The sequence below is a fragment of the Ochotona curzoniae genome, unplaced genomic scaffold, assembly GCF_017591425.1.
Source record: "Ochotona curzoniae isolate NIBS_2020 unplaced genomic scaffold, NIBS_Ocur_1.0 contig_1031, whole genome shotgun sequence".
Lineage (NCBI taxonomy): Eukaryota > Metazoa > Chordata > Mammalia > Lagomorpha > Ochotonidae > Ochotona > Ochotona curzoniae.
In genome coordinates this window covers 565,840-590,966 of record NW_024464927.1, presented here as the reverse complement: position 1 = coordinate 590,966, position 25,127 = coordinate 565,840, and the positions used below count along the sequence as shown (strand labels likewise).

At 48.9% G+C, this 25,127-nt stretch overlaps 2 protein-coding genes across 2 annotated transcripts in view; one reads left to right on the top strand and one right to left on the bottom strand.

Annotated features, from left to right (window-relative positions):
- LOC121164343 (RUN and FYVE domain-containing protein 1) overlaps positions 1-14,118 on the bottom strand; it is a 42,791-nt gene extending 28,673 nt beyond the window's left edge. The window contains exons 1-4 of the mRNA XM_040992476.1: positions 13,834-14,118; positions 6,767-6,940; positions 5,739-5,856; positions 1,999-2,100 (exon numbers count right to left, since the gene is read on the bottom strand). Of these exons, the coding sequence (XP_040848410.1) occupies positions 1,999-2,100; positions 5,739-5,856; positions 6,767-6,940; positions 13,834-14,116 (677 nt within the window). The 5' untranslated portion in view covers positions 14,117-14,118. The remainder of the gene's footprint in view (positions 1-1,998; positions 2,101-5,738; positions 5,857-6,766; positions 6,941-13,833) is intronic.
- The window catches only part of LOC121164484 (MRN complex-interacting protein-like), an 813,414-nt gene that overhangs the window by 261,749 nt on the left and 526,538 nt on the right, over positions 1-25,127 (top strand). The window lies entirely within an intron of this gene.

The following is a 25,127-nucleotide window of genomic DNA, read 5'->3' as shown; positions in this document are numbered from 1 at the left end:
TTCCTGTCTAGGCTGGGATCCGGACTTCGGCACTATCTCTTGGCCACTGAGCTGATCATCACCTGCTTGTCCAGTCTCCCCCTCCACGTTGCTATGAACTACATCTACACCTACATAAACAGCAAACAGTATTCCCTTGGTTTTCAGGCCCTAGGACAGACTCCTCCCTCCTCCCTGTATCCCACTGGGTGACGTCTGCTTTTATATCCTCACCTCCCAGTCCTCACAGCCACCGGCAGCCTTGCTCCTCGATCCCGCCCCCCCCTGCTTCTGGTCTCCAGTGATTAGCTAGTTTATCAAATCCAGTAGCCCCCAGGCCCGGGGGGGGGGGCGTGTTGTGGAGGGTGGTTATAATCAGTTCGTGAGAACAAAGTCTGCCTGGCAAAGTTACTCAGCGTGGCTGTACTCAGAGTACAAAGCATATGAAATATTGGAAATCACTATTTTTCACCTAAAGATACGTTCTGTGACCAGCCATGACCTGAAAACCCTAGCAGGCTAGCCTTTTGGGCTGAGCTGTAATGTTATCTGAAATAGACACGAGAACTGACTCCAGGGAGATCACTGTCTAGGAAAATTCCTTCTATAATGATCAGTTGGTTTTGGAGTTTGAAATATCAAAAACCAAACCAGTCATGAAATTTCAGCTACAGCTAGTTTATATTTTCTAAAAGACATATAACATTTTTTAAACTGTATATGGAATCCGAAAACAGATAACATACAAAGGTTGTATTATAAAAAGAGGGTGTTTATATTTTTAGATTATTCACTGGGGCCACACTGTCCACAGCACTGTCTGCACCCCGTACTGGCACAGGTTTGAGTGCCAGATGCTCCATTTCCCATCGGCTTCCAGCTAATGCTAATGTGAACCCAAGAGCTTGGGCCCACACCTCCTAGTCGGGAGACCAAGACTCAGCCTGGCCCTGACGTGACCATGTGGGGGCTATCTGCAGTGTGAGCCAGCACATCTCTGTCTCTCCCTTTCTCCCTGAAACTTTGCCTTTCAAGTAAATAAGATAAATCCTAACTTTAAAAAGAAATCGCTCATTTCTCCTAGTTCTAAAGTAATTTTTCTCATTACCATCCAATCATGAAAACCTAATGAAAAGTATACTGTCACTGATCTAATTCTAGACACTGACAATTTTAAAAACTTTTCAAAATAAAAAGTTTCATGAACCTTCCAAATGATTTTTAGATTTCAGTTATCAAAAAATAAAATATTGCTATTTTAAAACTAAGCCATTGAGTGCCCAGCGTGGTAAGACTAGCAGCTAAAGTCCTCACCTTACATGCGCCGGGATCCCATATGGACATCGATTCTAGTCCCAGTGGCCCACTTCCCATCCAGCTCCCTGCTTGTGGCCTGGGAAAGCAGTTGAGGACGACCCAAAGCCTTGGGACCCTGCATCCACTTGGGAGACACAGAAGAGGCTCCTGGCTCCTGGCTTTGGATCAGCTCAGCATCAGCCATTGCGGCCACTTGGGGAGTGGAGCAGTGAACAGAAGATCTTCCTCTCTGTCTCTCCTCCTCTCTGTATATCTGACTTTCCAATAAAAATAAATAAATTGTAAAAAAATTAAAACTAAGCCAATGAATACGTAATAGTAATTTGAGCACATGCATTTGGTGTGGTTGTTAAGATGCTACGGGGCTGTCTACCTCCCACGCTCTGCAGCCTGGCTCTCAGTCCTGTGGAGGTACACGCTGGGGACAGCAGTGATGGCTCAGGGACCGGGGTACCTGGCATCCACATGGAAGAGGCCGACAGAGTTCCAGGCTGCAGGCTTTAACCTGGCCCGGCCCTGGCTGTGGCTAGCATGTCAGGAATGAACCAGCAGGTGGAAGGTCTCACTCCCTGCCTTTCTAGTAAATAAAAATACCCAAATAATAACTGTGAGTGTTATACACTTTGAATTCAAAATGATGTAGAGAACTATATTCTAATTGTTCACAAAACAAAAAATAAAGAGAAATAGGATATGAAGTACCTCAGGAGGTGTTTATTGTCTATGAGAACTTTCAGATAATCTGCCAGTTTCTTTTGCATGAGTGCAAGATAAAGCCAAGCTCTGCCTCTCCCCACAGCCGTCCTAGAATTCAAACAGAGAATTAGGCTGCAGTGGCATAACAGAAACAACAGACACAGAAAAACCCGTTGATCGGTGAGGTACACATGTCCCCCCACACTGTGAGCACAGAAGGCAGGATGAAACAGCAGCTCCGGGGGCACAGAGGGGTTGCGCTGCCCTGTCGGTGGGCACTCCTCTGGTGCTTCAACAGCTTGTGGGAAACAGAATTAGGGCATTATTTTTGGTGCAAAAATGATTTGAAACATATGCACATAAGGGCTTTTGAAAAAAAGGTCATGAAAAATATGTGTCAGGTTAGATTTTTACAGTAGGTAAACATTTGTTCAAAAGACGAACAAAATGTAGTATCTGTTAAAGTACTGATATCTCTTAAGATTTCAATGCATTAATTCAAATGTGTGATTTTTTTTTTTTTTGGTGTAACGTTAAATTGTGGTAAACATACACACAGTAACATTCACTACCTCGAGGGTACAGGTCAGAAGTGTGAAGTACATTTGCTCTGCTGCAGGAGCCAGAGGCTTGCATGGATTACGAAAAGGAAGGGGAACAAGTCTCCCAATTTTAAAGCTAAAGCTGTTGAAGAAAGAAAAGGTTCTGCTCTAAGCTGAGGGATTGCATTTCTAACAGCCAAGAAGGCAGTTAATGCTATAAGCCGTTGTCCACCCCAAATTTACACCCCTCAGGGTCAGAAGACACCCAGGTTAACTGCAGAAGGCAGGCTCCAAGGCTCCATCTAATATCAACAATAACAAAGACGATGGGATACACTTTCCCCTCAAAGTAAGTGATGTTAAGGCAGAATTAAAAAGAGAGGGAAGCAAGAAGGAGGAGAAAGAGGATTGTAACGTTAGCAGGGTGTGAGACATGAGCCTGGCCTGGGCTGTTGAGGTGGCAGAGGGCAGCCTGACAAAGCTTGGGTGATGACAATTCCACATGCACTGCTACAGTCTAAGCCAGCAGCCAAGTCTGGATACAGGGACACACCTGTACCCTCGAGGGCACTGCTGGTGACTGTGAGAAGCTGAAGACAATCACAAAGCCAGCAGCGAGTGTAAACAAATGCTCTACCACCAAGGGCTGCTTCCATCTATAAAAAACGATATTGTGAAGAGAAACTAAAACCAAACCCAATATTTTGGATCAATATTTGACAAGTGAAGAGACTTGAAATCTTAAATTAAGTGGAAAAAGGTTATAAAATAGAATAAAGAGTTAATTACATCCTGTACAAAGAGGAAATGCCTTCACTCAGTTTAAGAACCACAAAGTGTAAGAAGGCACACACTCAGAACTCCCCATACTCTCCTCTCTTTGCTCCCCAATTATTAATAGCATTCTTAGTTTAGGGTCATTTCCAAAACATTTTTATACATATGAAAGCAAATATTAACACGAAGTCTTATTTTTGTTCTTCTCTTTACAACAAAAATAACATTGTACAATGGACTTCTACAACTTGCTCCTTTCATATAGTATCTGTCACTATAAAAATTTTTCCAGGGGGCCTGGTGCAATAGCCTCACAGCTAAAATTCTTGCCTTGACTGTGCCAGGATCCCATATAGGTACCAGTTCTTGTCCCAGTGGTCCTGCTTTCCATCCAGCTTCCTGCTTGTGATCTGGGAAAGCAGTCAAGGACTGCCCAAAACCTTGGGACCCTGCACCTGTGTGGGAGACCTGGAAGAGGCTCTGGGTTCCTGGCTTCTGATTGGCTCTCAGTTCCAGCCACTGCGGCTACTTGGGGAGTGAATCATCGGATAGAAGATCTTCCTCCCTGTCTCTCCTCCTCTCTGTATATTTGACTTTCCAAAACAAAAACAAAAACAACTGTGTGACAAATTACCTAGAAGTGACCTTGCTGGTTCAAGGAGTGGACATGCCTGTGATTTTGTTGAATGGGCCCAAGCTGCCCTGAGGAAAACAGCTGCAATCTAATGCGCAGTGTGGGACAAAATGAAAATGTGATCTTCTTGATCAGTCTGATTACAACTAGGCAATTAGAAAGGTTACTTACTTCTCGTAAAAAAAAAAAAAAAAAAAAAAAAAGTCTTGTCAATGCCAATATTTTTGAAGTGGGCATTTATCATGTAGTTAAATCAAGGTATTTAATTATTTATCCAATAATTAAATCAAGGTATGAAATTGGAAAAATTCAGAGTGACAGGCTGTGCTATCAAAGTTTTTTTTTTCTCCATTAGGTGAGATAATTAAAACTCCATAGAGAGTACTCTCAGAATGCAGAATTCATTTCGCACATTTCACAATACCTCGGACTAGACCATCCTCCCCCCTCCTCATCCACAAAAAAACCCAGTCTCAACTTCACAGTGCCCAGGCACTTCAGAACTTGAGTTAGGATTGAATGAAACTGTGTAAACATGGCAGCTCTTGATGAAGCAAAGTGGTTCTTTCCCACATGGCTCCCCAGAGCTACTTCTGACAGGCATCAAGGGGGGGAACAACCTTGCATTTCCCTTTTGGTGACAGGGTGAGGATTTCTGATACTTAAGCCTGTCACTTCTTTAGTACCTTTGGGATGAATGGGAAAACAGAAGTGGTGCAGAGGTCACAGGGAGCCCGGAGTTAGCACAGCAAAAACTTTAAGACCGTTCATGTACACACACACTAATGAGGCTGCATCTATTCAAATCTGGAAACCCAGGTTGCGCCACCTGGATGCTGGGCTCTTGGGGAGTGGGCTGGTCAGGGTGGATAGGAGAGACTACCACACAGAGAACAGCTGAAGAAGTCAGCAAAAAGGTGTAGAAGCCTCATGAAAAGAGTCCAGCTAATACATGAGTTAGGCACACATAGAGGGCCTTACACAGATGAGGTACAGGGCTGGAAATGCAGGAACAGCAGGCTTGAATTCAATCTCAAGAATGCACAGGGCTCAGCAGCAGTGGAGTTTGGGAGATGTAGAGGGCTTCAGAGCTCAATAGATCTGGGTTCTCCTCTCAGCACCATCTCTCACTTGCTAAGGGACTATGGGCATTCCAACAGACACCCGGGTGGTGGAGCACTAATGAGGGAAGACAAGCCTTGTCCTCCAGCTGGTCCCCAGGGTTGTGCCTGTGGTTCTCATCTGAAAACAGATGAAGCAAGCTCCAACGAACGTGCTGAATAAGAGTCAGCTCCTGGCTAGAGGACTCTGCACAGGATTGCGTGAATCAGCTCTGGCCCTTCTGAGTGTCAGATTCTATGATGGCACCTTATTGGTATCCTGCCCAGTTTCTTATCTGAAGTTCTACAAGCAAATCCACATGGGGAAAATGATTTTCAGGGCCCATTCTTTTCATAAAGTGCCCCTTGTCCTGGAACCTAAGATCTCTCCCAAACCCAATTTTTCAGAGCCTCAGGAGGCTGTGCATGAAGCAGAAGTGTGCCAAGGACTCCCTCTCTGTGGCTAACGCCTGCTCAGTGTGTCTGACCTGCATGCCAAGCAGGGAGCCTGCCCCTGTTTCACACAGGAGACAGCTTGGGCTCCCAAGGGCAAAGGTGGCTCAAGGCCAGCGAAGAGGAAGCCAGAGAGCGGACACTCAAACCTGAGGGCGGTTCAGGCTACAGGCTGCTCCAAATGAGAAAGAGATGTGTTAGTAAGAAGTTGAGAAATCAATGTAACTGCTTCCCACTCACTTTAATTCTGGCAGATTTCTGACACTAGTAGCTATCTCTGATGCTTCTGGACAGAGCTTCTCCACCAGCTCCAAAGGACCAAAGAAAGATTTATTTTGGCCAATAAAACTCTTCTTAACTAAAAGGGAAAACAAAAGTGTTATTCATGAGAACAGACTGCAAAAGGTCTCTCTCCCAGAAGCCAGTGAAAACTTGAGTCCCACGATGGCGGACCAGGCAGGGTCCAGCAGGTAGCCAGCTCTCTCTCCTCCCGCCCATAATGCTCCATCTCCAAGCAGCTACCGCGGAAGGAATGAACAGGCTCCTCCCCAGGCACCTTCCTACCCATGCCCATTCTGATGCCAAAGGCGACACTGACTTCTTCAAGTCATCATCTCACATGCTCTGCTGCACTAACTTGTTGGTCTCTTCCACACTCACAATCTGTTCTTAACACAGCTGGACAGTCTTCTAAAAATCAAAGCTGGGTCACATTTCTCCCTCAGCGAAAGTCCTTCAAATACGCTGAGTGTGACCTTACAGGCCTCCAGGAGCTCACCTCCACGTCCCTTGCACCCCGCTCCTGCTGTTACCTGCAGGGGCCTCCTGGGGACCTCTGCACCTGTCTGCCCTTGCTCCGCCCCTTTGAATGGCTCCAATGGGCAGTGCTTTGGGATTCGGCGTTTCTGTGTTCATCACCTGTCTTGTACTAGGACTGTGTTATCCGTGCCCGACCAGCAGCCCACGTGCCACTGAGGGTTTGCAACTTGCACACCTCAATTCAAGAGCTGTGTTCCAAGAGTGCATCTTTAAGGCTTAGATAAGGAATCTCATCAGTGAGGCTTGTAACTACTGATTACCAGGCCAAAAAAAAAAAGACTAAACATTGTCACCCGTGTCCTTTTGACCTTTCTTTCAAACCGGGGCTACTAGGATGAGGTCTAAGCGTTTCTACTGACAGCGGGGCCCTAGGCCCACGTCTGGAGGCCGGAGCAATGTCTGACTTCCGCGGGGCGCCGCTTCGCCGCCCCCCACCCTTCCCGGCGCACCTTTCAGCCCGTGTTTGAGGCAGTGCTCCATCACCACGAAGAACTGCTGCAGCGGGGCATGGTCGGCGTCCAGGCTCCGGCCCAAGCTCAGCGCGGACTGCAGCAAGACCTTCACGCTAAGTTTCATCATGTGCATCAGGTTGGCTCGCTCCTCCATCATCTGGCCCTTGGAAGCTGCGCAGCAGAAGCAAGGACAGCTTCGTCAGCAACCCAGAGCAGCGGCGAACAGGGTGAAGCAGGGAAGACAGGCCAGGCAGCTTGCTCACGGCGCGGAAGTGCGGGCGGGAGAGTAACCGGCGTTCACGGCGTTCAGTCAGCCGGCGCCCGATCCACGAAGGCCAGGACACACCTGCGACGCTCTGGATCTGGGTCAGAGATGCACCAGCCTTGGATTCCAGGCCTCCCCAGCCAGCTACCCGCGTTGCTAAGCGACGGCTCTACCAAGCGTCACAGCGACTGGTCCTTCACACAGCCAGTATTCCAGTTCCAGCCAATGGAGGGGCGGGGGTTCCAGGAAGTCCTGCCCCCGGCCCTAGAAACGCGTCCCACCCCGAGCCTTCCTATTGGACGGGAACAGCCCAAGGCCACGCCCATGGGCTCACAGGCGCCATTTTACATTCTCACCCTCCCGAGGCGTTCCGAGCCTGTTTTTTTTTTTTTTTTTTTTTTTTTTTCCCCTCTGACTATGCCAGCCCCTGGCCCTTCAGAAAAGCTTCCTCACTCTGTTTCAGAGGCTAATTCCTACGACCGACTTTTTCGTCCACTTTCAAAGTGCATTCTTGTAAAGCTGTTAGAGTCAGACGACCCCGTCTACACTTCCTGGTCGCTTTGTTTGCATACTAAAAGTCTGTCTGCAGTCAGGATGCGGAATCTGTGATAATCGCTTGCCAGGAAATAGGATAATGGAATTTACAAATTCAAACCTCAGAGGTCAGCCTCTAGAGCCAGTGAGTGTTAAGGCTCATTCGAATGGTTTTTGTTGGCAGCCGTTTAATTACTACAGAAATTTAAAAAAAAAATTTTTTTTGTTTAAAAAAAATTAAAGTCTTTTTGAGATCGGGCTAGTTCACTCGCCAGGGCTGAGACAGGCCAAAGCCAGGAGTGGGGGACCTCTAGTCCGCGTCTGCCGTGAGAGTGACAGGGCCCCGAGTCCTTGCAGCCAGCACCTGCCGTCTTTCAGGAGGAAACGAGAAGAGCAAGTGGAGTCAGGACTCCAACCCTGCTGGGTTAAACATCCACATCCCAGCTTTCCTGTATTTCATTATCTCCTAGAGTTAGGTAAAGTGTGGTACATGTCTGTGGCACTAAATGAAAACAAGGAGGATGAGGTTTGGGAGGGAAGGAAAGAACCTGTTGGCAAGATAGAAGTGTAGCACATATGTATTGAATGAGATCTCGGTGGGGCAGAGGAGAGGAGCAGCTGCGGGTTGGTCTCTAGCCAGCATGCATCCCTCCTTCTCTGTTGCTTTTGCCCCTGGGTCACAGCGTCCAGAGACCATGCACATTAGGAAGTGACTTTCCCCTGTGGAGCAGTAAAGTGCCACAGAAACCTGTTGCCAGTTACACAATGGTTTGGTTGGCCAGTCCTTCACTTTCATGCATACGGATCCCATATGCGTGCTGGTTAACCCACTTCCCTTCCATCTTTATACCTGTGGCCTAGGAAAGCAGTAGGAAAGCTCAAAGCCTTGGGACCCTGTACTCTCGTGGGAAACCCAGAAGAAGCTCCTGGTTCCTGGCTTTGGATTGGCTTAGCTCTGGCAGTTGCAGTCACTTGCGGAGTGAGCCAGCTAATGGAAGGTCTTTCTCTCTGTCAATCTGCCTTTCCAATAAAAATAAATAAATCTTTAAAAAGATGCTTATTAGGATTGAAAATAATCACATATATCTTTACCGTAGCTCCCCTTCCCTTCCCACAACTTCCCTTGTTGCAGTTTTAGATACCTGAGGTCAGTTCTGACCTGACAATATTAAATGGAAAATTTAATATAACTCAGGTCATTGCATTCATCTAGAGTAGACCAGCAGATGGAAAATCTCTATCTCTATTGGTAACTCTGCCTTTCAAATCAATCAATCAATCCTTAAAACAATAAAAACCCCAACATTTAAGAGATTTTATGGATCATAATAATGATAACCATTGTATTAATGTTCCTTTCATTGATGTAATATCACTAATAGCTTCAAAGATAACTCATTCAAGAAGAAAAATGCTGGGGCTGGCACTGTGGCATAGTGCGTAACGCCGTTACCTGCAGTGCCAGCATCCTATATGAGCATAGGTCAAAGCCTGGCTGCTTCATTTCTAATCCAGCTCCCTGTTAACTTACCTGGGAAAACAGAAGATGGGCCAACTACTGGCACTCCTGCATCCATATGTGACCCAGAAGAAGCTCCTGGCTCTCAGCTTTGGATTGGCCTAATTAGAACCGTTTGGGAAGTGAACCAGTAGATTGAAGATCTCTCTTTTTCTTCCAAATACATTATTTATTTATTTATTTATTTTACATATTTAGAGATTTTTCACAGAAGTTTCTTTTAGAAAACATTAACTTTTATACACTTTTGCTGAGCTAATAAGACAACACTTTGTTTTTATAACTATAAGATTTTGTGAACAGGGGCTGGTGGCAGATGAAGCTACTGTGTGCAATGCCAGCATCTCATATTGGGGCAGTGGTTGTAGGGTTGGAAGCCTGGCTGCTCTGTTTTCCCTCTGGCTTCCTGGGCTTGGGACGGCAGGGAAAGTGGCCCAAGTCCCTGACACCTGTGGGAACCAGGATGGTGTTATGGGTTCCTGGCTTTGGCCTGGTCCCTCCCTGGTCGTGTGGTCCTTTGGAGAGTGAACCAGTGGATGGAAGGCACATCTTTCTGTCCCACTCCTTGTCTCTCCAATAAATAAAATAACCTTTTGAGATTCTGTGGCAAAAGTGGAATGGAAATTCATATTCAGGGAATAAAAGGGAAATGTAAAATTGTCAAAAGTTAATAGGTATTTTCTAAAAAGATTGATTTGCAAAGATTTATTTATTGATTTATTTTGAAAGAGTTACAGAGAGAGACATATTCCATCCTCAACAACACGGGCTGGTCCAAACCAAAGCCAGGAGCCAGGAGTTGTTTTCAGGTCTCCCACAACGGTGCCAGGGCTCAAGGCCTTGGCCACTTTCTGTTGCTTTCCCAGCTATATCAGTGGGAAGCTGGGTTTGAAGTGGGGCAACTAGGACATGAACTGGTGCCCTTATGGGATGCCAACAACAAAGGCAGCAATTTTACCCACTAGGCCATGACACTATCCCCTGATATTTAAGAATGAAAGTGGTGCTTATGAAATCAATACTATAATGTATAACACTTGATGCAGTTTAAAGAATCATTGAAGAGTTTTATTCTAAAAAGGTATTTACAAATTTATAGGAAACGTATTCTGAACAGCTTCAAAGCTGTGACAGGGGATCTTTTATCAACTTCAGGAACTGGAGATGCTTCTAGGGGATCTTGTGAAGAGAACTGCAGCAGTGAGCTGTAGGCGGTCACTACTGGGCGGCAGTGGTCCCAGTAGCCACTGTCCCCGTGACTGCCAGCAAGACCATCCCATGCTTAGGTACCCACTTCTGTCTCTCACAATTTAGTCTCAGAGAATTACAGCAGGAACAAACTTTCAGCCTTTCTCTCAACTTTATGGGCTTGGTGACTCTGGCTAAGCTCTTGACATCTCCAAACCTGCTTAACAACCATTTGGTGAAGTTCCACATGAACTGAGTCGCTCATCAGGCTGCTCGGGAGTGTCTGCCTGGACCCTCTGAGGGGTCGGGACTGCAACAGGAACTGCCAAGACTGAAGCAGAAAGCATATGCCTGAGCTTGAGACATTCTGGGGTGACTAGGACGAGGAGAGGGGTTCTGAGTTACAGAATGACTGGCTTCTTCTATGTGTGGTTTGCCATGGGCCTTTGGTGGCTTGAATGATGTTATACAGAGGGGTGTTATCCTGTACTAAATTGATAGAAAAATGGTTTTCTACTTTCCTCATTTTTAGTAATTATTTGCATAGCATCTCATTGGCTAAATCAGAGTTTGGCAATATAAGGAGAAAAAGTTGTACTCTATCCTGGAAATAGTAGCCATGGTCCCTTGATGCAGAGAGAAAGAGAGATATCTTCCATCTGGTGATCACTCCTCAGTTAGCGAGGCTAGGCCAAAGTCAGGAACCTGGAACACTGTCTGGGTCAACCACGTAGGTACAGGGACCTGAGCGTCTGCGCCATCTGCCACTGCGTTTCCAGGGAGCTAGATGAAAAGTGTAGGCCTTGGGACCTGAATCTACACCCATGTGGTCCACTGCACCACAGTGCTGGACTGCAGGGCTGTTTTGATTTTTGGCAAAGACCAGAAATAGGCATAATCCGCTCACCTAATGACAAAAACTTATATGTACAATTTCTTTTTTAAGATTCATTTTTATTTGAAAGGCAGAGATAGAGAGAGGAGGAGAGACAGAGAGAAAGAGAGACACCTTCCATCTACTGGTTCATTCCCCAAATGGTTGTAATAGTTGGAACTGGGCCAATCAGGAGCCAGGAACTTCTTCCAGGTTTTCCGCATGGGTGCAGAAGTCCAGGGACTTGGGCCATCATCTGCTGCTTTCCCAGGTCATTAGCAGGGAGCTGGATTGGAAATGGAGCAGCAAATATATGGGATGCTGGCACCACAGATAGATGCTTAACATGCTACACAATAATGCCAGCCCTAAACAATTTCAAAAAGTACACCTTCTTTACTGAGCACCTACATGCAACTAAGACCCAATGCTTGGCGTATTCCTCCTTGTGAGCATGTATGTTCTACTCATCCTTTGGGTGGGACTGTTACGAAAAGCAAGAGGTCATGCTTCAGGTGTATATCATGGTGACATGAAGACAGAGTGTAAGTGAGGAGGCCCAGGAGGACTTAGTGTATGCTGAATGCGCTTCGGCATGTTTTCTTTAAATCAATTAGCCTAATAACCTTAAAACAAACAAACAAAAAAACTACAGACTAGCACTATGGCAGTAGATCCAATGTGGGACATTTTAAAACTAATCTGCCAAGCGAATCACAGCAATCCACCATATTTCCCTTTAATTCCCATCACCAAAAACGCGTACACTGAAGTAATGCAGCTCACATACTATCTTGACACCCCTGTCCTCCACAGGTCAAGGGGACAGGAGGAGGAGGAGCTGGCACCTCTCCCACCCCAGCCCTGCAGAAGTGGTGGCCACTGTCAGCAGACCCGCTCACCAGCTTCCTCTCCACCTCTGCCCCTGCTCCCCCCCCCCCCGGGGGTTTGGAATCCTGCTGCCTTTCAGGAAAAGCTCTATTGATTTGAAAGGCAGAGAGAGAACTTGCTTGCACTGGTTCACTCCTTAGATGGCTGCCAGGGCCTTCATGGCTTCTGAAGCTGGGAGCCCAGGAGTCCATCACCAGCCTTCCCAAGAGCATTAACAGGAAGCTGGATAGGAAGTGGGGCTGATATGGGATGCCAGGGTCCTGACTGAGCAGTACCCCACTCCCTATGCTCAAAGTTTTTCCCAGTTCAAGTGGCAGTTACTACTTAACACTTTCCTTAAATCGGTTCATTTTAAAAAGCCATGTGGTACATATTTTCTATACACAGTTACCAAGGGGAAAGGCAGGGAGGTGTTAGAACTGCCAGTTTGACCTCAGCGGCAGGCTGACTTGATTGAATTATCCCCCTTCATAAAAGGGGTTAATTATGACGGTGTAATAGCGTAAGCCGCCACCTGCAGAGCCGGCATCCCATATCCCATCCATTTGGGTGTCCACTGCTCCACTTCTGATCCAGCTTGTGGCATGGGAAAGCAGTGGAGGATGGGCCAAGTGCTAGGGACCCTGCACCCATTAAGGAGTTCCTGGTTCCTGCCTTTGGATCAGCTTACTCATATCCACTTGGGGAGTGAACCAGTAGATGGAATATCTTTCTGTCTCTCCTCTGCAACTATACTTTTCAAATAAAAAGTAAGTAAAATAAATCGTTGCAAAAAATAATAAGAAGAAGTCTGTCCAGGCTAGGCTAATTACCAAGACCCAACACAAAATTCCAAGTACTGTATTTCCGATCTGCAGCTGGCTGAGGCTCCAGCTGGCAGGTCCCAGCTTCACAGATAAGCTATGCATGCAGTTTCCGTTTTCAAACTAACTCTTCATGCAAACACCACAGGCTGGTGGAAATTGCAGTATCACAATTCTCACTGATAAAGGCCAGCCCTGGAGAAGTCCCTGCGTCAGTGGGCACACCCCCTCAGGACTCCCGCACTCCCGGGTCTCGCCTCAGGACCTGCCCCTCAAGACTCCCGCACTCCCCGGGTCCCCCCTCAGGACTCCCGCACTCCCGGGGTCCCGTCTCAGGACTCGCCCCTCAGGACTCCCGCACTCCCAGGGTCCCGTCTCAGGACTCGCCCCTCAGGACTCCCGCACTCCCGCGTCCCCCCTCAGGACTCCCGCACTCCTCGGGTCTCTCCCTCAGGACTCCCGCACTCCCGCGTCCCCCCTCAGGACTCCCGCACTCCTCGGGTCTCTCCCTCAGGACTCCCGCACTCCCGGGTCCCGTCTCAGGACTCCCGCACTCCCGGGTCCCCCCTCAGGACTCCCGCACTCCCGGGGTCTCCCCCTCAGGACTCCCGCACTCCCGGGTCTCCCGCTCAGGACTCCCGCACTCCCGGGTCCCGCCTCAGGACTCCCGCACTCCCGGGTCCCCCCTCAGGACTCCCGCACTCCCGGGTCCCCCCTCAGGACTCCCGCACTCCCGGGCACCCCCTCAGGACTCCCGCACTCCCGGGTCCCCCCTCAGGACTCCCGCACTCCCGGGTCCCGCCTCAGGACTCGCCCCTCAGGACTCCGGCACTCCCGGGGTCTCCCCCTCAGGACTCCCGCACTCCCGGGTCCCGCCTCAGGACTCGCCCCTCAGGACTCCGGCACTCCCGGGGTCTCCCCCTCAGGACTCCCGCACTCCCGGGTCCCGCCACAGGACTCCCGGCGCCCGCGCTGTCCCACGCCCCCTACCTGCGCGCGCCGCCCCATCCGCGCCGCCGTCCGCGCCGCTCAGTCCCGCGGCCGCGCGCAGCGCGTGCCCGCAGCTCGCCGACAGGTTCCCGGTGGCCTTGCGCGCCAGGCTCAGGATGGGCGCCGACCAGCCCTCGGCCGCCGCCGTCCGCGGCTTGGCCGCGCTCCGCAGCTCGCTCGGGCTCGGCAGCTGACCGCGCTCCACGATCTCGAAGTCCTCGCCTGGCTCGGACCGCGGGCCGGACTCCCGCCCCGCCGGGGAGCCGTCGTCCCCGTCGGCCATGTTGGCCGCGTCACATGGCCCCGCGGGCGGGGACGTGGGCGCGGGGCGGGCGGGCGCGACCCGACGGGCGTGGTGCGAGCAGGCGGCCCTGCGTCCTCGCATAATTTTTGTGTTCCCAAGATCCTCCCCTCAAATCAGCGCCTCCGTTAACATTCTCTGTAACTGGAGCACTTGTTGAAAGTTCTTCTAGAACTTCCTCCTTATGCACCTAAGGAGAAAGGTAACAGGGCACCCTTGCCTTCTCACTTTGTGCTATTTCCATTTTATGATTTTTATTTTCTACTTTGTTGTTACCTTTCCTCAGGAGTCTGCAAAGCTATGAGGGCGACTCCAGAAAATTGTGACAGAGGTGCCCCTGAGAGCAGATTGTTGTTGTTGTTTTTAAGTCAGCTGAGCTGGGTCCTGCTGATAGGTAGGATAAGGACGACTCTGGGCTCATTACCTAGGAGCATTGCAAAGTAACGACTTTCTTTAGCATTCAGCTCAGGACTTGGGCACATGCCCATAATCCATTACCGTTTTTTCGGCCTCCTTTGGGAAAGGATGAAAGTCGGTTAAAACAGAAGCGTTTCATTAGTATTTAACACTTTACAAAGTCCTATCAGGAACCCCAGAATGTTTAGAAAGCTTTAGAACTTGCTGCAGACAGGCAGAAATCAGGTGTCTCCCCACTTGCAGGGCCACGCTGACCGGTAGGGGCTGCTGTGGTAGACAGCAGAGTGAGCTCAGATCAGAATAGCAAACAGGCATTGGGGTGGGCAGTCCAGGAGCAGGGTGGGTCAGTGTGTGGGAACTGGACCTTGACCTAGCTGACCTAACAGGATTCCTGAAGGGTGATCAGACCCCTAGGAAGCATGGGAGCCAGGAACAGAGTAGGCAGAATGGGAAACCTGAGTGCACGCTGAGTGTGGACTGTTGGCAGTGAGTGCTTGGCAGATGTGCCTTAGCAGGGCTCTCCCATCCAACTGATTTTGTGGAGAAAGTGTGCTGGTGGGCCAACGAGGAGGTCCAGAAGGCTGACTTAAGTTTGGCCAAGCAAAGCCTCATCAGATCATCACTGCTTTTATTTTTTTAAGATTTTTTTTAAGATCTATTTTTATTGGAAAGGCAGATGTACAGAGGAGGAGACAAAGAGGAAGATCTTCAGTCAGATGATTCATTCCCCAAGTAGCCGCAACCACAGGAACTGAGCTGATCCAAAGCCAGGAGCCAAACAAACAAACAACAACAATAACCAAAACAAAGAAACAAACAAACAAAAAAACAAAAACAAAGCCAGGAGCTTCTTCCGGGTCCTCCATGTGTTGTGCCCAGAGTTTGAGATCCCTAGAAATCACCAGGAAGTCGATCCAAGTGCACAATGATGGTTTGTTCAAGCTCAGCACATCAGAGCCTGGGCTCTTGGTTGCAAGCAGGCAGCTGGCTGGCCCCAACTCTTGCGTGTGCCAGTATGTGTAGCAGACTAGTCCAATCCATGCTGTATCCTAATACACCTATGGGTGTTGTTGCAGCTTAGCTCAGCCCACCCTACCTCATGATCCAGTCCACACATATGCTGACGGGTGCTGTCACCTTGTCCAACCTAGTCAGCCCCTAGCCCAAATTCTCATGCCCACCAGTGAGAGCTACAGCCAGATAGAGGAGTCCCTACAGCTTCCCTTCCAGGTCCAGTCCTAGTCCTGGATCTTGCACTTTCTAGGGATTACTGTGGTCAGTCTGACATGACTTATACCCTATCCCAGAACTTGCCAGTGGGTGCTGTGCAAAGCCTGGTCAGTGGCACTTATCCTGTCTCTTACATGTGCCAGTGGAGGCAGTGGCCTCAACCACCCCAGTCCCAGTTCTCACATTCCCCAGTAGGAGTAGTTGTCCAGCAGGGGCCTCCCCAACCACCCCCCAACAAGCTCACTCCCTCCCTGGGGTCTTGATGTGCCAGTGGGTGCTGTAGCCCAGGCAGGCATGACCTGTCCCACCTTGCATTTGCTAGCAGGTGCTATAGACTGGCACCGTCCGGCCTGTCCCCAGTCCCGGATCATTCAGAGCCTCGTCCAGCCTGGCCAGCACCTAGTCCCAGCCCTAATGTGAACTTGTTGGTGCTGCATCCCAGACTAGCCTAGCCTATACCATATCTTGACTCTTGCACCTGCCAGTGGGTGTTACAGACTCCCAGCCCCACTCCTAGACTTGACCCACATGGATGCCAATGTGTAGCCCAGCCTGGCCTTGACTGCACCCAGCCTTGGTTGTAGTGCGCACCTGCTGGGGCCGCATCTTAACAGGGAAGTTCCCCAAGTTTTCCTAATAGACAAACTTCCAGTTGCAGATCTTCTGTAAACCAGTGGCTGTTTTGCTCAGCCTGACTTGGCCCACCTCCAGTCCTGAGCAACACCATTGGACACTATTGTCTTGCAAGACCAGCCCACACCCATTCTAGTTCTCACTGGTGGGTGCTACAGCCCAACCCTGTCTGGCCAACCCCCAGATCTGGCTCTCATGTGGATCAGCAAGTACTGTGACCTAGCTCAGTCTGTCCCACACCCCCTTGGGCTCTCCTAAGTGCTAATGGGTACTAACCAGATCCAGCCCACAGACAGGTTGAGGGATGTTGCACTCATGTTCAACTCAGTCTGCCCCCATTTCCAGCTCTCATGCTCACCAGTGAGAACCACAGCCCAGCAGCAGTGTCCCCTTAACTCCCCCACCTGACCTATTCCCAGCCTGGCATGGTCTAACCTCCGTCTTGGCCCTTGCCACTGTATGCTGGCCTGGACTGGCCCACCACAGTGCCAACTCTTGCTTGTGGGTGCTTCAGCCTAGCCTGCCACCATCCCTGGCTTTCATACAAACTGGTAGGTGTGATAGCCTAACCCAACATAGCTTGCATCCCATTCTGGCTCCAAATAAGCCAGCATACTATTGTTTGCCCTGGCCCTGTCTGGTCTGCCCCCCTGAGCTAACACCTACACCTGCTGACAAATGAAGCTGCCTTGCCTAGCCTGACCAACACCCAACCCTGACTCACGTGCTCACTAGCAGGAGTTACAGCCTAGTAGGGGAGTTCCCAAGTTCTCCCAATCAGATCCATTCCCAGACCCAGATTTCATTCATGCCATTGGGTGCTAGGCCCCTATCTGGCATAGTCCATCCTCCCCCGCCCACTACCTCTTGGCTTTTGTGTGTGCCTACAGGTGGTGAAGCCTGGATTTGCCTGTCCTGATCCCAGTCTCAGTACCCATGAGTGTCAGAGAGTTCCATGTTCATGTGTAGCTTGGCCTGCCACCACCCCTAGCTCTTGAGCAAACCATTAGGTATTACAGTCCCACAGGGGTGAGCCCACCCATCCCTCATAGAACCTGTCCCAGGTCTGGTTCTCTCACCTGCCCGATAGAGTCATGGCCCAACCTAATGTGACCCATCCCTTGTTCCAGCACTCACTGGTGGGTACTGTTGTCTAGCCCTGCGAGACAGGCCCTCCAGTTCTAGCTTTCGTTTGCATTAGTGGGTGGTGGTAGGCAGTGGTTGACGCTAACTAGCCCATTCAGGCCTCCCACATAGGTGGATGCATAGGTCTGACTTAGAAAGGTCCTCCAGTTTCCCTCTTCCAAACTGCGTGGTCTCATGTACCTTACTGAGCTAACAAGAAGCCTGGGTTACTCTGGGCAGAGTTTTGCATCAACACTTAACTAACCCACAGTTTATTGACAAAAGCAAGTCTCTTGACCTTGTCTAATTTCTGTGGAGTTGGAAGTGGTTGGGAAAGAGAAGGGAAATACTGGTGAGCAGTATGACTACCACCAATGCATTATTTTCCCCTGGATGGAGTACATGTGATTTGTTTTAACTCTTTTGGCCTTTGAGTCATCAAAGCCAGGCCGGGTTAGTCAGTATTTGTAAAGTCACAGCCACAGAGAATTCACATTAAGGTGCCAATGTCTGGTTGCATTGTTTTGGGAGCGAGTTGTGTCTCATTCACAAAGTAAAATGCTTTCTGTGTATTTGTTTTCTTTCACAGTGTTTTGAATCTATTGCCTGGTGAGCATCATTTCAGGGTAGTAAATGGGGCCCTCTGAAATACGTATTATCAAAGTAGTCTGGGGCCCAGCATGGTAGCCTTGTGTCTGAGGTACTCGTCTTGCATGCACTAGGATCCCCTGTGGGTGCTGGTTCATGTCCTGGTGGCCCCGCTTCCCATCTAGCTCCCTGCCTGTGGCCTGGGAAAGCAGTTGAGGATGACCTAAGGTCTTGGGACCCTGCACCCATGTGGTGTGGGAGACCCAGAAGAAACTTGTGGCCATTGCAGCTAAATGGGGAGTGAACCAGCAGATGGAATATCTTACTCTGTCTCTCCTTTTCTCTGTAGATCTGACTTTCCAATGAAAATAAATAGGGCCTGGTGCAGTGGCCTAGCAGATAAAGTCCTCATCTTGAACACACCAGAATCCCATATGGGCACCAGTTCTAATCCCAGTAGCTCCATTTACCATCCAGCTCCCTGATTGTGGCCTGGGAAAAGAGCCGAGGATACCCCAAAGCCTTAGGACCCTGCACCCGTGTGGGAGACCTGGAGGAAGTTCCTGGCTCTGGCTTTGGATCGGCACAGCACTGGCCCTTGCAGTCACTTGGGGGAGTGAATCATCAGACAGAAGATATTTCTCCCTGCCTCTCCTCCTCCTATATTCTGACTTTGCAATAAAAAGAAATAAATCTTTTTTTAAAATAAATATATATTGTTTAAAGGGGTCTGACTGGGCAGGCAGAGGAGGCTAGCTGTAATGAGCTTCATCTGCTAGCAGCGAGCATTGCCCTGTGGGGTTGTTGATCTCCTCTTTCTGTAAGAGAAGCTGTGGACAATGTTCGGTGCCTCAGTGTGCCTTGTTACCTCAGCTGAACGCTACTGACTGGGTAATTTACAAAGAGCATGGACTCGTTGATCTCATGCTTCTGCAGACTGTCCCAAGAGCCTGCTGGCAGCATTGCTAGAAGATTTCTTGTTGACAGGATTTCCTGCAGGGCGCCGCATAGTGAAGGGTCCCCCAAGAGATAACGAAACTGACTTCTGTAGATTTATTTTGTATTGGAAAGGCAGGTAAGAGTTATAGAGAGTAGGAGAGACAAAAAGCTTCCATCCACTGGTTCATTCCCCAGTTGGCTGCAATGGCTGGAGTTCAGTCGATCTGAAGCCAGGAGCCAGATTCTTCCAGGTCTGCCATGCAGGTTCAAGGACCCAAGGCTTTGGGCCATTGTTTATTGTTTTTCCAACCACAAGCAGGGAGTTGGATGGGAAGTGGAGCAGCTGGGACATGAGCCAATATCCATATGGGATCCTGGTGCTTACAGTGAAAGGACTTAGCCAACTGAGCTATCGTTTCAGGCCCCAAACCTGCTTTTGGTACAAACTTCTCATAATACCTAACCCGTTCCCTCTTTAGTGCATTTAGCCAACAATGGGTTAATCTATTTCTGATTGTGCTTGTCTCAGGACCCCAACACCTCCTCTCACTGCATTGGGGCCAGTGCACAGGAGCACTTAGGGGATATGCTCAAACTCCAGAGTGCAGTAAGCAGGGTTTTCATAAGCAGAAGTGCAAACAATGAAAGACACCTGCATGGGTTAGAATTAGTCTGTGTGTGGTTCCTTCTCCTTCTAGTGCCATGTAATGATTAAGCAGTCACTTTCCCCAAGGCAGATGAGAAATTTCTCTCCTGCACCCTCTCACTGGAGCCCTCTGTGCATCTCCCACATGGGTGGCAGGAGCCCAAATAGTTGGGCTATCTTCTGCTGTTTTGCCAAAGCAGCTGAGTCAGAAGAGGAGCAGGTGGGACTCAAACCACACTCTGCTATGGGGTGTGCACCTCACGCCTGTCCCAGGGCGCACATCTTCTACAGTATGGGCTAACAGCACCCCAGAGTGGTTTGGGGACTTGGTAGAGTGCAAGGTCCTCCTCTCAGCCTCCGTGATGTGAGTTGGCCTATCAGCTGGGTGTGTCCTGGGGATTTCCATCTCGTGTGTATAGATGTTCCATTTTGGTAGTTTCTAGGCCAGGGGGTTCCCAGCACTACGTGGATGTGGTAGGTCCTTTTCTGAGTTATGTGATATGAAGTGCACATCACTGAGCCTGGGCCTTCTTGCCCAAGAACATTTACAATGAAGCCTTCAACACTGTCTAGTGGAACCCTCTGAGACAATAGATCTCTGGTCCATTGGCATAGCCCAGTGGCATAGGTAGCCCAAGCCACATGGGCCACAGCACACTTGTATGTGGCTCATGTAACTGAAGAGCTGGCTTTTTACTTCGCTTGATTTGGTTCCCAATCACAACCCAGTACAACTTGGGATCCAGCTGCAGTAATGAGATACAGCCAGAGGGGGCAGCATCCTCTGGGCTTTGGACAGCTATGAGATGACAACACCAGGCCAGGAAGGCTTATTGATTTTTTTTAAAGATTTATTATTATTATTATTATTTTTTATTGGAAATGTGGATATACAGAGAGGAGAGACAGAGAGAAAGATCTTCCATCCGATGATTCATTCCCCAAGTGAGCGCAACGGCCGATGCTATGCCGATCTGAAGCCAGGAGCCTCTTCTAGGTCTCCCACACGGGTGCAGGGTCCCAAAGCTTTGGGCCGTCCTCGACTGCTTTTCCTGGCCACAGGCAGGGAGCTGGAAGGGAAGCGGGGCTGCCGGGATTAGAACCTGTGCCCATATGGGATCCCGGGCATGCAAGGCGAGGACCTTAACCACTTGTGCCACCGCGCCGGGCCCTATTGATTTTTTTAATTAGAAAAACTTGAATATGGATGGGAATATTGGGTGCTGCTATGGAGCTAGCATTTGGTTAAGCGTTATGATGCATTGCTGTTACATAGGGGAAATATGTTTTTTAAAGATTTATTTTATTTTTATTGGAAAGTCAGATATATAGAGAGGAGGAGAGACAGAGAGGAAGATCTTCCGTCTGATGATTCACTCCCCAAGTGAGTGCAACAACCGGTGCTGCGCCGATCCGAAGCCAGGAACCAGAAACTTCCTTCAGGTCTCCCATGTGGGTGCAGGGGTCCCAAGGTTTTGGGTCGTCCTCAACTGCTTTCCCAGGCCACAAGCAGGGAGCTGGATAGGAAGTGGAACTGCCGGGATTAGAACTGGTGCCCATATGGGCTTATGGGATTCTGGTGTGTTCAAGGCGAGGACTTTAGCCCCTAGGCCACCGCGATGACCCCTGCCCCCCTTTTTTTTGAAGAGTTGGGCTGGAGTATTAAGGGGTCAGGTGCTGCACACTAAGCCAGGCAGTGTGGTATAGCAAGAGGCTGACCATTTTGATGATATGCCCATTAATCTTTTTTTTTTTTAAAAGATTTATTTATTTTTATTGGAAAAGTGGCTATACAGAGAGGAGAGGCACAGAGGAAGATCTTCCATCCGATGTTTCACTCCCCAAGTGAGCGCAATGGCTGGAGCTGAGCCAATCCAAAGCCAGGAGCCAGGAGCTCTTCCGGATCTCCCACACGGGTGCAGGTTCCCAAGGCTTTGAGCTGTCCTCAACTGCTGTCCTAGGTTACCACAGGGAGCTGGATGGGAAGCAGGGCCACCGGGATTAGAACTGGCGACTATATGGGATCCCTGCACGTGCAAGTCAAGGACTTTAGCCACTACACTATCGCGCTGGATATACCCATTAATCTTAAAGGCCATATATGCTGAGTCAGGTGTGACTTTGTGTCCTCAACCTTGATCCTCATTTTTCCCTGATTGCCTGCTGCATGGTCTTCCCGGCCTTCCCAGCTCTATGGGAATTGGGTGGGGCATGAGCATTATTTTTGTTTATTTCTGGAATTTCTTATTCAAGATGTATTTATTTATTGAAAGGGTAGTGTTACAGGGAAAGAGAGAAAGAGAGAGCGAGCTTCCATCTACTAATTCACTCTCCGAGCGGCTGCATGGCCAGGACTGGGCTGATCTGAAGCCGGGAGTCAGGAGCTTTATCTGGGTCTCCCATATGAATGCGGGGGCCCAAGCACTTGGGCAGTCTTTCTTCCACTGCTTTCTCAGGCGCATTTGCAGGGTGGTGGATCAGAAGTGGAGCAGCCCGGTCTTGAACACCAGATGCTAGCACTGCAGGCGATGGCGTTACCCATTGTGCCACAGCACCAGCCTCTATTCCCGGAATGTTAGATCATGCACCAGAGTCACCATTTCACTGCTCCCATGGTTTGCAGTGTTGATGTTTGTCATTAGCTGGGAGAGTGGTTCTCCAGGCACAGCTGGCAGGCAACTTCACCAGGAGGTTTAGCAGAAGTCACCTTAGAGTAGCGCCAATTTTAGAAGGAATTCACCCAGTAGTGAGTATTTGGCCCTCACGAAGGCTTTCAGTTCTCCAACTGGCTTTGTAGCAGCAGGAACTTGGGTAGAATGTTCACAGTCAACAGGAGCCTTCTTACTCCCCTGCTCCCGCCTCCAAGGATGGCAGTTAGTTCATGAAAACATTCTCACATTCACTCAAAAGTGGAATAGAACCATCATCATGTGGCTGAGAAAATGTGTCTTCTTCCAGCTCGGTCCCTTCCAGGGGGCTACCAATTAGGAGGGAATCGGCAGGCTTTGGGAGATACCCTGGGGCGGCAGCCCAGGCAGGTGGGCCGACGGTCCCTGCCAGCGCTTCTGAAAATACAGGCTTAAGGACGGGCCACGTTTTTGAGGACTGACCTAATAACTGCCTCTGGTGCTCCCTGCTGCCCCACGGCAGGTTCCAGCAGAGCCAAATGCTGACCACATCTTGAGCCATCCATGGGTTCGTCTTAGTGTCTCAGTGTTTCAAAGGGACTTCCAGGCTCTAATGTAATGCTTTTAAAAATCTGTGTAGTCTAGAAATTATTCACCTTCCTGAATAGTGCAAAGGCAAGGACAAGAATAACAATGTTACAAAGTACAATTGTGGATCATTGGTGTGTACTCATGTATATCTCCATTTATACATATGCATTTTCTCCTGGAATTTTTTTTCTCTTAAGATTTCTTTTTAATTCATTTGAAACAGAGACACAGAGAGACAGCTCTTTCATCCACTGGTTCACTTGCCAGATGCTCTCCAAAGCCAGAGCTGGACCAGGCCAAAGCCAGGAGCCAGGAACTCCATCTGGCTTTCCCCTCTGGCTGGCAGGACACAAGTCTTTGAGCCTTCATCCACTGCCTCCCAGCATGCACATTAGCAGAACCCTGGATCAGAAGCACAAATTACCAGCTTCTCAGATCAAGCTTTCTGGCCTGATATGTGGGCATCCCAGCTGGCAGCTTCATCTTCCTCACCACAGCACTGGCCTTCGTGGACTGACTGTGCAAGACTTCTCTCACAACCCTTTACTTGTAGTACTTCAGGAGAGATATTGACCTTTCAAAAAAGTTATTCAGGGTTTTATTCTTTGTGTTGATTTGAAAGGCAGATTTAGAGACAGAAAAAGACACAGATCTTCCATCCTCTGGTTCACTCCCCAAAGGCTGCAAAAGTTGGAGCTAAGCTAGTCTGAAGCTGGGGGCCAGACACTTCTTCTGGGTCTCCCACATGGGTATAGGGCTCCAAGGCCTTGGGCCATCCTCTACTGCTTTCTGAAAGCACTACAAGGGAGCTGGGATCAGAAGTGGAGCAGATGGGACTCAAATAGGCACCATGTGGGATGCCAGCATTTCCGGCTTTTACCCTCTGTGATACAACACTGGTCCCTGTTCAAGTATTGTTTTTTTTTTTTTAGATTTTATTGTTATTGGAAAGGCAGAGTTACAGGAAAAAAGGAGAAAAGGAGAGACAGAGGAATGGAGCTGGAGGGCCCGGCGGCGTGGCCTCGTGGCTAAAGTCCTCACCTTGAATGTGCCAGATCCCATATGGGTGCTGGTTCTAATCCTGGCAGCTCCACTTCCCCTCCAGCTCCCTGCTTGTGGCCTGGGAAAGCAGTCAAGGATGGTTCAAAGGTTTGGTACCCTGCACCCATGTGGGAGACCTGGAAGAAGCTCCTGGCTCCTGGTTTTGGATGGGCTCAGCCCCGGCCATTGCAGCTACTTTGGGAGTGAATCAGAGGATAGAGGATCTTCCTCTCTGTCTTCCACCACTCTATATATCTGACTTTCCAATAAAAATAATAAATAAATCTTTTTTTTTTTTTTAAAAAAAAGCTATTTTGAATCACACTGTGAGGTGATTAAAGCTAGAGAATTAACACATCCATTACCTCACGTACTTGTCATTTTGGGGAAGCAATAATTCAGTATGCAATACAGGAGAGTTAGCGCTGTGATCGTAAGGCAATTGAAAGTACATCATTGCTAAAATTAAAAGAAAAATAAGGAGGGGGGATGGAGGACAAAGTGGGAATTATTATTATGTTTTTATTTTAATTTTTTAACTTTTTTTTAAAGATTTATGTATTTTGATTGAAAAGTCAGATATACAGAGAGGAGAGACAGAGAGGAACATCTTCTGTCTGATGATTCACTCCTGAAGTGGCCGCAATGGCAGGAGCTGAGCCAGTCTAAACCAGGAGACCAGGAGTCTCTTCTGGGTCTCCCACACGGGTGCAGGGTCCCAAGGCCTTGAGCTTTCCTTGATTGCTTTCCCAAGCAACAAGCAGAGAGCTGGATGGGAAGTGGAGCCTCTGGGATTCGAACTGGTGCCGATATGGGATCCTGGTGCATTCAAGGTGAGGACTTCAGCCTCTAGGCTATCGCGCCGGGTCCCTCTCTAAGTTTTGGTATACCTGTCTAAGTTTGTGCTGATACCTTCATTCATTTCAAGCAGTTTTTAAATCTCCTTTGATTTCTTCTAAAACAATTATGTATTTAGCAGTATATTGCTCAGTTTACAATATTTGCATATGTTCCTGGGTGTTTTCACTTGTTGGTCTCTAGTTTCACTCCATGATGATCTGAGAAGATGCATTCTATGATTTCAATTTTTTAAAAATTTGCTGAGGCTTGTTTTGTAGTCTATAATATGATTAATATTCGAGAAGGTTCCATGCAC